This window comes from Nicotiana sylvestris, chromosome 8 (genome assembly GCF_000393655.2).
Source record: "Nicotiana sylvestris chromosome 8, ASM39365v2, whole genome shotgun sequence".
NCBI lineage: Eukaryota > Viridiplantae > Streptophyta > Magnoliopsida > Solanales > Solanaceae > Nicotiana > Nicotiana sylvestris.
Genome location: NC_091064.1, coordinates 30,491,959 through 30,502,163, shown reverse-complemented (window position 1 = coordinate 30,502,163; position 10,205 = coordinate 30,491,959). Strand labels below are relative to the sequence as shown.

The 10,205-nt window shown below is 37.8% G+C and overlaps 1 protein-coding gene across 1 annotated transcript; it reads left to right on the top strand.

Annotated features, from left to right (window-relative positions):
• Nucleotides 1-327: 327 nt before the first annotated feature.
• On the top strand, nucleotides 328-10,001 carry LOC104221043 (uncharacterized). The gene is made up of 9 exons (XM_009772019.2): nucleotides 328-1,357; nucleotides 2,847-3,035; nucleotides 3,893-3,985; nucleotides 4,174-4,356; nucleotides 4,459-4,561; nucleotides 4,656-4,841; nucleotides 5,377-7,703; nucleotides 8,275-8,870; nucleotides 9,542-10,001. The coding sequence occupies exons 1-9, from the start codon at nucleotides 1,124-1,126 to the stop codon at nucleotides 9,561-9,563; spliced, it is 3,933 nt and encodes a 1,310-aa protein (XP_009770321.1). The 5' UTR covers nucleotides 328-1,123; the 3' UTR covers nucleotides 9,564-10,001.
• The last annotated feature ends 204 nt before the right edge of the window (nucleotides 10,002-10,205 follow it).

Here is a 10,205-nt window from a genome sequence, read left to right as displayed (position 1 = left end):
GTTAAAAAAAATTTAAAAAATGGATACAGATTAAATGAACCGTACAATTTTTACCTTTATAATCAGGTTAAGGCCCAAGCCAGATCCCACCGTCTAGGGCATGATGGTGGCCCAAGAGTGAAGGTGCAACTTTGGAAATCTTCCTCACAGTATACTTAATTAAATAATACATACACTAAAAACTATATCAATAATTGTAGTAGTTATTTGCAATTTAAATAGCTAGATCACATTATCATAAGCAAATATCTTCACATCCCCATAACTCATTGCCATATAAGTTTCAGTTTTTGATTAAAAATCCAAAAAAACCACAAAATAAAAATAAAAAACAAAATAAAAAAAGAACAAGAAAGAAAAACATATCTTCCTTCCCTATTATTTTTCCAGAACAACAACATACTGTATATCATAAAATCAAATCCTCTTATATCTTCAAAAAACGTCAATGCCAATTCCTCCATCTTTCTTGAATTCTTGATTCTCTCTCACATACACATACACATACACAGACACACAAACACGGACTTCAATTTTTGCTTGCCATTTCCCACACCCCCTCTTATTTCTAGTTATTTTTCTTTGTTTTTTTTCCCTGGATTTTCAAGATCCTCATAATCTTCTTGAAATAATAATTCAAAATTCCATCTTTATCATTTATATTACATAGAAACGAGAAGAAATTTCTGGGTTCTTTTTTTTATTAGATTTAAAAAAAAAAATCTAATACGTCGTCATTTAAATCACTTGATCAAGAAGTGCTATCACAACTTTCTATTTTAAACTTTTAGGTTTCCTTTTTTTTTCCTTCTGCTATTTGATTTTTTTTTTGTGTGTGTGTGTGTAAAGAATGGCTTTTTATTTCTTATATAGGAGCATATTGCAAAAAAAATTATTGTTGAATTTGATTAATGGTTGTATTGCAGTTGGTATTAAAGTTCATGGTTACTGTATTGTTGGGGTTTTACTGGAATTTAGATTGTACTATTGTATTTGACATAACTGGTTAGTGGGGTTGCTAGTTTAGCTGAAAGGTTGATTTTTTGATATTGGATTTCATAATAAAGGTGATAAAAGAGAGCAATTCAAGATTTTATTGGGTTAAAACAAGTAATAGTGGTGTATGGGAGAACATGAGGGATGGGCAGAGCCAAGTGGGCTATGTCCGAACGGGCTATTGCCCAATGCAGAATCAGAACCGATGATCCGAGCCCTTGACTCGGAGAGATGGTCAAGGGCTGAGGAAAGGACTGCTGAGTTAATTGGCTGCATTCAGCCTAACCAGCCGTCTGAGGAGCGCAGAAATGCTGTTGCTGATTACGTCCAACGCCTCATCATGAAGTGCTTCCCTTGTCAGGTTGTCTTGAAATTTTCCTAATGGTATAAGTTTTATCTAAGTTTCATATGCCGTCTTTGGCTGATCCATTCTGATATATGACCTAGTTACCTCTATAAAAATGTAAAAATGAATTCTCAATTATTTTCAATGACTTTAGCACCAGGAGCGAATGTTGAATGAACTATACGGGTTCGGCAGAATCTAGTAGCTTTGGCCCATACTTTATATATATTTAAAAAATTCGCTAAATATGTACGAACAGTAAAATTTGAAACCAAATACCAGCACTCGAGGTTGTTGTCCGAGAATCTCGAATCCGTAAAGTTCAAATCCTGGATACCCTTTTGTTTGGCGCCTCAGAATACAATCTTTGAAATTATGGTGGTTGTGTTGCTACATTCTGGTAAAATAGCTGTATAGAAGTTCCATATGCAATCTTTGGCTGATCTGTTTTGATATGACTTAGTTACCTCTACGAACATGTAAAAAATTGAATTCGTAGATGTTTTCAATGACGTTGGTACTTGAGTATGCAATGGTTGAAAGTATGGCCAATATAAACCTATTTTAACTTTTGAAATGACTTAATATTTTGTTCAAATAATTAGAGCACGTTATTCTGCTTTGCGAAGCAAATTATGCTACCTGAAGCTGAGAGAGTAAATAAGAGTTGTCTTATGTGTTATTCTTTTGTCCTAGCACATATAAGATTTCAATGGTGTGGGGCGTGACCTAATAGTCAATGAAGTAGGAGGAGAATCATGCGATCTTAGTTTCAAATTCTAGTAGAGGCAAAAAGCACTGGGTGATTTCTTCTCATTTGCCCAAGTCTTGATGCGCAGAGTTGCTCGGTACCTGTGCCAGTGGGAGGTAGCAGCCTAGCAGGTACCGGTGGAATTGTTAAGGTGCACGCAAGTTGGCCCGGACACCACGTCACGAAAAAAAAGAAAGATTCCAATCGACTGAGGATATTTCATTTTCCTTTATTTCTGATCTGAAGAGTCAAGTAAGTGGAGTATATTATAGAAACAATAGCTCATTGATGAAGCTCAATGAGTTCTGAAGTGGGAAAGCGCAAATATTTGCCGTGTGGGGTGCAGTGGATGTGGTGTAAAAAATCTGGGTGGACTGCTGGTTTGGAGCGTTCAAAACTTAACAATATAGCGGTGTAATCAATAAAAGCATGGAATAATCGTGATCAACTGACTAAGTATAGCATAACGAACATTGTTGTATCTCATTGACGAGTGAAAGTGATTATTGTTATGGTTATAAAGTGAATCTCTAGCATTAGTGTTTATAGTGCAGTTGACTATGTCATTCATTCTGGTGTAAGCTTTTCTTGGTAAAGAAAGGATTACTTAGAGTTTCCGTACAGTACTTCGTCCTCTTACTTTTATTGCTGAAAGAAAAAGATAAATATGCAAGCCCTCTGTTGTGGATTGCTAATATGAGGCTTTTCACTGCTAAATTTTTTTTTTTTTGGGGATCAACTTGCTCTTTCCAGGTTTTCACTTTTGGTTCAGTACCATTGAAGACTTATCTTCCTGATGGAGACATTGATTTAACTGCCTTCAGTAATAACCAAACTTTGAAAGATACATGGGCTTATCAGGTTCGGGATATGTTAGAGGAGGAAGAGAAAAATGAAAATGCTGAATTTCGTGTCAAGGAGGTTCAGTACATTCAAGCTGAAGTATGTCCTCTACACAACCACCATTTACTTTAGACTTTGAATGCAATGTGCTCTTAGTTTCTGCAGCAATTGCAACATAACCCTGCTGACTGAGTGAGAGTATGTTGGAGTATTTTTCTAAATCTAGAGAGCTCCATTCAGGTTGTTTGTCCAATTCTGAAAACAACAGATGAGGTGAAAATAGTTTCTTTTGTTGTTTTTTTTGGGGCCTGAATTTTATCTGCATTTTTTTGGGCCTCGAAGGAATGAAGTTTATCATGATAATCATATTTTCTCAGTTTCTTCTGAACTTTGAGAATAGAAGCAAACGTCATTTTTTCTTCTTTTTTTTTTTCAATATTTTTTTATTTTTTATGTAAGCCTTAGTTTAAGGACATATTCTCTTTCCCTTTGTTCTGCTTGTCAGTCTGTCTGGCTAGAGCTGATAAAAGGATACTCTTGATGTAATTCAGTTTTTTCTGATGTAAGCTTCATCTTCTTGTGATAACTTGACGCTATTTCTTGAGCCTTAGAAACTTTTCTCATGGGGATAGCATGTTGGTTGCTGTGATGTTTTTGCAAGTTTTAAGTTATTGCCTCAGTTTACACTTGTATCTGGGATTGAACTTGGCTAATGAGGATATTATAGTGTTGGGAAAGAGACTATTTTTACATAATTTACGGAAATGTCATTTGAATTAGTAGCTAATATTTAACATGAGTAATCAATAATTTATTTATATTGTTGTCTTATTATAAGGCTTAGAGAAGGTAACTGCCGCTTGTATTCTTGGTTGTTATACTTGACATTTCTTCAGTTGTAACTTTATTTTGCTCTGCACTCACTCATCGTTGTTCTTGTCCCTTTTCTATTGCAGGTAAAGTTAATAAAATGCTTAGTTGAAAACATCGTGGTTGACATTTCTTTCAATCAGCTAGGGGGTTTGTGTACCCTTTGCTTCCTTGAGGAGGTGTGCAGTTTCTTTTTTTATCCTAAAAAACCTGATATTTTATGATATGCTCATAACTTTAACATACCATGCAAAGTACTATTTTTTAAATAACAGACTAAAGTCTAAACCAACAAAGAAACAAGATGAGTATTGAGTCCTGAGGAAAGGGAAAGAAGATCTTTACTTTACGTGTTCATCTTTTGTAGGTCGATCACCTGATAAACCAGAATCACTTGTTCAAGCGCAGCATTATTTTGATTAAGGCCTGGTGTTATTATGAGAGCCGTATATTGGGTGCTCATCACGGTCTTATTTCAACTTATGCCTTGGAGACCTTAGTTCTTTACATATTTCACATGTTCAACAATTCGTTTGCTGGGCCACTTGAGGTTACTAACTTGTAACTTTTTTTTATTTTTTCTTTTGTTTAAATGTTCTTAATGTTGCATTCATCATCTCTATCCTTTAAGGTTTTGTATTTATACTTGCAGGTTCTATATCGCTTCTTGGAGTTCTTCAGCAACTTTGATTGGGACAACTTTTGTGTTAGCTTGTGGGGGCCTGTGTCGATTAGTTCTCTTCCTGATGTCACTGGTACAAATATGTTGAAGAGCCAATTTTTCGTTTTGTTTTCCTTTACTTTGATCTGAGTTTATCTGTTAGCTTAAGTATAGTTGGAAAAATGCAGCGGAACCTCCTCGAAAAGATGAGGGAGAATTGCTTCTCAGCAAATTGTTTCTTGAGGCCTGTAGCTCCGTATATGCTGTTTTCCCTGTTGGCCAGGAAAACCAAGGACAACCATTCGTTTCTAAACATTTTAATGTGATTGATCCTTTACGAGTAAACAACAACCTTGGCCGCAGTGTGAGTAAAGGTATTCAAACTTTGAAAGTTTTTTAATGACATTCCTTGGCGTTAGTTATTCCTTGTTGTTCAAAGTGGTTTCTGTAATTTTGTTTTTTTTAGGCATATGGTGGTCTTAGCTTATGAGGATTTACTTATATTTAGTTGCATTTCTGTTGTTCTCTTGATTTTATTTTTCTTGGTTTATAAATCTTATTTCTATCTGACCATTTTTATGAAACGACTTATTCCTATCTGATATTTAGTGTATTTAAGTGAAACGTTTGTAACTCGGGCATTGTACGGGGTCTCTAGAAATGTATGTTGGTGCCTTTGAAGAACAAAAAGTTACAATTCTATTGGTTAGTCGGTAGTCGCAGACAAACTTCTGTTGACTAATTTTGGATGTTGAAAATCTTGAGACGCTCTTACTATTGTGAGACTGTTTACATTCTTAGCCGTTATAAACAGTATTTGCTCAGTTCTTCTGTTGACTAATTTTGAATGGGATTCTTAGCATGATATCTTTTGCTGCTTCATGGGGATATGATTCATACTGTTGGCAGGTAATTTCTATAGGATACGGAGTGCATTTGGCTTTGGTGCCAAAAGACTGGCAAGATTACTGGACTGCCCCAAAGAAGATCTAATTCATGAAGTAAATCAGTTCTTTATGAATACGCTGGACAGACATGGTAGTGGCCAAAGGCCTGATGCACCAGGGCCCGAGTTGTTGCGCCTGAGATTTTCAACACCGGATGACCTACCCGACTCCGAGTATTTTAGGGTCAACTCTAGTGGGAAAAAGGTGAATGGAAAATCTTCTGGTCGTGATTTTGAGGTGGAAGGAACTCAATCACCTATTGTTTCCTCTCAACATGGTATTCATTTATCTGGAAGCTTCTCTAGAATGAATGATACCGCCCAAAAGAACCATGGGAATTTGAGCACCTCAAGGGTATCTGATCAAAAGAAAAAAGAGAGAAATTTGAAATCTGATCAAATAGGAATTGATACACAGGGTAGGTTTGTTTTTTCTAGAACACGGTCTAGTCCTGAGCTGACTGACATGTATGGTGAAGTTACTACTGCTCAAGGAAGGCGTGGAAAAGCTCAGGAGTCTGCAAAAATGCAACCTACTCCATTGAGGCAGGACAGCAGTAACTGGAGGAAGAATCAAGGATCTGAAAATTTAGCAAGCCAGAATGGTCGATCTGACACTTCATCGATCAGACATTTTCCATCTCATCAAAGTCTCGAAGCCGTTGCTGACTCCAACAGTAGATCAAATAGCTTTAGCCGAGATGCGGGATTAGATGCTCCAAATGAAGAGCTTTGTAGTACACAGGGGATGATGCATCAGGATGAGCAAGATCTTGTGAATCTGATGGCATCTACTTCGGTCCATGGTTTTAATGGTCAGGTTCACTTGCCATTTAATTGGGCTGCAGCCCAACTGCCTTTCCCTATCTCGCCCTCCATTCTGGCTTCTATGGGATATAATCAACGAAATATTCCAGGATTGGTTCCCACTAATTTTCCTCCTGCATTTTCCAATGTGCAATTTCCTCATGGTATGATTTCGCCCCACTTAAATCATTACTTCCCAGGCCTTGGGTTGAGTCCAGCTTCTGAAGATTCAATTGACCGGAATAGTGAAAATTTTAGTTCTACGGATATGAACTCAGGCGAGGCAATCAAAGATTTCTGGCAGGAGCCAGATGCAGGTTCTAACGTTGAATTTGACCTACAAAACGGAAATTATGAAATACCTCAATCTGATGATAAAACACATGCAGTCGAGTCAGGTTCTAATTTTGTTCCTTCATCTTGGGCGACTGGCTCCAGTAATAGAGCTCAGCAGAAGCATACAAAGGAAAAACATGGGCCAATCAAGGAAGAACATTCTGATGATATTCAGTTTCAGGATAACATAAGAATGACCGATGTTTACGCTGAAGAAAGATTGGCAAGTTCAAGGTTCTCATCCGCTGCTCACAGCAAAACCTCTTCTGAGAGTTCTTGGGATGGGTCTTCTACTAAAAGTACAAAGTCAACAAGGGGAAGACGGGGAAATAAAACAGGTGATGCTGAGCCAACTACTGGTTACAGAAAAGTTAAGATGATGTCTGACCATAAATCTAACCAAGCCGTGGAAGATGATCAGGATTGGAACTCTGTTTCAAACTTGGGTACCGAAATGTCTGAGAGTAGCCAGGGCATTATTTCCATGCACATTGCAAGGCAACATATGCCTGAATATGAAGGTGCTCAGACAAGTGGATCTGACCCAATAGTGCCCATTGCACCAATGCTCATAAGGCCTGGTTCTCAGCAAAGAATGACGGATAATTCTGGGGTTATTGCATTTTATCCCACCGGGCCACCAGTTCCCTTTCTTACAATGCTTCCAATATATAATATTCCACCTGAGTCTGGAACTCCTGATGTATCAACCGGCCACTTCGGAAGAGAAGAATGCTTTCCCAATCGTGATTTAGGCCAGAACCTTGATCCTTCTGAGGGACTTGACCACAGTGAAAATGAAAATAATAAACATAAGTCTGATATACTTAACAGTGACTTTGCTAGTCATTGGCAAAATTTACAGTATGGACGGTTTTGCCAAGATCCCAGGCCTGGGCCTCATGTTTATCCTTCTCCTGTTATGGTACCGCCTGCATACTTAAAAGGCCATTTCCCGTGGGATGGTCCTGGAAGACCGATGTCAGCGAGCATGAGCCTTTTTACTCAATTGATGAGCTGTGGTCCTCGTATATTACCCATCTCACCGCTACAATCTGTTTCAAATCGACCTCCCAATATGCTTCAACATTATGTAGCTGAGATGCCGAGATATCGTAGCGGGACTGGGACATACTTGCCAAATCCAGTAAGAAATCTGCTCAAAATTCCTGTTTGTTGATTGATATTGCTCTATTCCATTGTATGTTTGATCCTAGAATGTGTGGTTGGAGACGGGTATAGGACTACATTATTATATAAAATGCATGCAGAATTCTTGCACATCTTTGTCTTCACTTGTCTATATTAGCCTTTTTCTTCTTCAGATCCTCGAGATCGACTTTAGATCAATAAAAGCATCTCAATGTCGAACAATAATTTAAACATTGTACCTAGTTTACTTAATTTTAAAAAAAAGAAAAGGCTATGCTTGTCCCGAGTTTTAAGAGAGTATATTTTTGTAAGTGAAGACTCACTCCGCTTTGCTTTACCATGTTTTTCAATTTATGCCGAGGGGTCCAATGAGCCGTTTGCCTATTCTATGTCCATGAATCTCAGACACATTACCCTGGCCTGGTCTCTCTAGTTGATGAAACTGGATTTCATGTCTCTTCAGTGATTACTCTTCTATTTTGCCGTATAAGATCCTTTCTACTAAGATGTGTGGTACTGTCATTTCTAGTGGATATTTTATCTTTGCAATTTGACTATTACTTCAGAAGGCTTCGGTCAGGGATCGTCACTCTTCCGGTACAAGAAGGGGGAATTACAACCATGACAGAAATGATAACTATGGTGACAGAGAGGGTAACTGGAATGCGAATTCGAAATCCCGTGCCGGTTGGCGCAACTACAACCGCAGCCAATCTGAGAAATTAAACTCAAGATTGGATCGACCAGCATCCAGTGAGAGCCGAACTGACAGATCATGGAACTCTCATAGACACGATTCCTTCCCTTCATATCCGTCTCAAAATGGTCCATTGCATGCAAACTCAAGCCCAAGTGTGCTTCCCAGTATGGTGCATGGCATGTATCCTTTAACGTCAATGAACCCAAGTGCAGTGTCTTCAAATGGACCTGGTGTCCCTCCTGTTGTAATGTTTTATCCGTTTGACCATAATTCTACTTACAATTCACATGGAGAACAGGTTGAGTTCGGATCTGTGGGTCCAGTAGGTTTCTCAGGTGTAAACAAACAAGTCCATCCAGGTGATGGAAGTCAACTAAGGGGAGCATTTGAGGAACAGAGATTTCATGCAGTCTCTGTGCAACGGTCTTCTCCTGATCGGCCATCTTCACCGCATTATCAAAGGTAATATTTTAGTTGGTTCTAAGGATACCTCAAACTCATGGTTTGGAGAAGTTCATTCGAATCATAGTATTTTACTTTGTGTTTAGCTGGTTTTTGCTTATTATATTTTTGTCAAGTCTGCTTCTCCATGTGCCGTTAGAGCCCAGTTTCTCTAGCTTGTTCTAGTGGTATTATTGACTTTTGCATGTATTTTGATGTACTTTAAGCCATTCATAAATACTTTGAAATGTCGTCTGAGGCAAAAGATGCCTATGGTGAATGAAATGTAAAATGGATGCTGCCTTCTTGCCAATAAGACACAAAAAATTGCAGCATGAACACGGAATAGAAGCTGAAGCACTTACAAAATAATTATTTGAGTTTAATTATTAAAAAAAATTGTATAGTTTTTTCCTCTCTATAGTTGTTTTTATCTTTTTCAAATAGCCACATATGAATTAGATCAAATAAATGAAGGCCGTGTGAGTACATTGTATTTGTGTGGCGACAAATGATGCTCCGACTAATTGGAGTACTTTGTATTCCCTGCCTATTTCGGTAAACTTTTTTTGGTGAAACATTTCTAAACTTCGTCATTGCATTATACTTCTCAACATTATTTTGGAGGTTCTTTTTCTCTAAAGAATTTTCGTTGAAAGATGCTGATTTTTAACCCCTTGAATATTAAGCAGAAAGAAGACTGAGAAGTGGTGATGCAAGAAACAGTGGCGAGGGCTGGCGTGTTGCTGGTCGTTCTTATCCTGACTTTAGAACGGGGCTCTCGTGCACTAGCTCTACAAATTTTGTTAGTAAATGGTCACATCTTGGTCCTTAGCTTTCAGTTATTGAATGTAAGATGTGAAGTCATGATTTAGCCGCAGCAACCCTCTTCAATGACGCCAAAGGTGATTGGTAGGAAAAAAGTTGTGTAGATTTTGTTCCGCTTGTAGGATCGACATATTGTAACCTCATTGAAGTTGACAAGTCTTGTTAGAATTTAGGGGTTCAACTTTGTTATACTAGTGTTACCATTGGAAATCATTTTCCAGAGAAATGTACAAGAATTTTGTTTTACAGATGACTCTCTACTAGCTTCAGTTCATTCAGGATTTCGACAGTGTAGTGGTATATGATTAGAATTCATTTCAAGCATGATGTCTCTTTTATCTTTTGTGATAAGTACTTGGAGCAAGTACTACAAACAGTTGCTGCTCTTTCCTTTGATACTTTATACCTTAATCAGAAGAGAATATTTTTTTGCTTTTCGATCTCATGGCAGATCCTAAGGGATGCAAAAGGTGGGGGACAGACCTTGTCAATTATTAAACATGCTCTACAATTCAAGCATCTCAATCT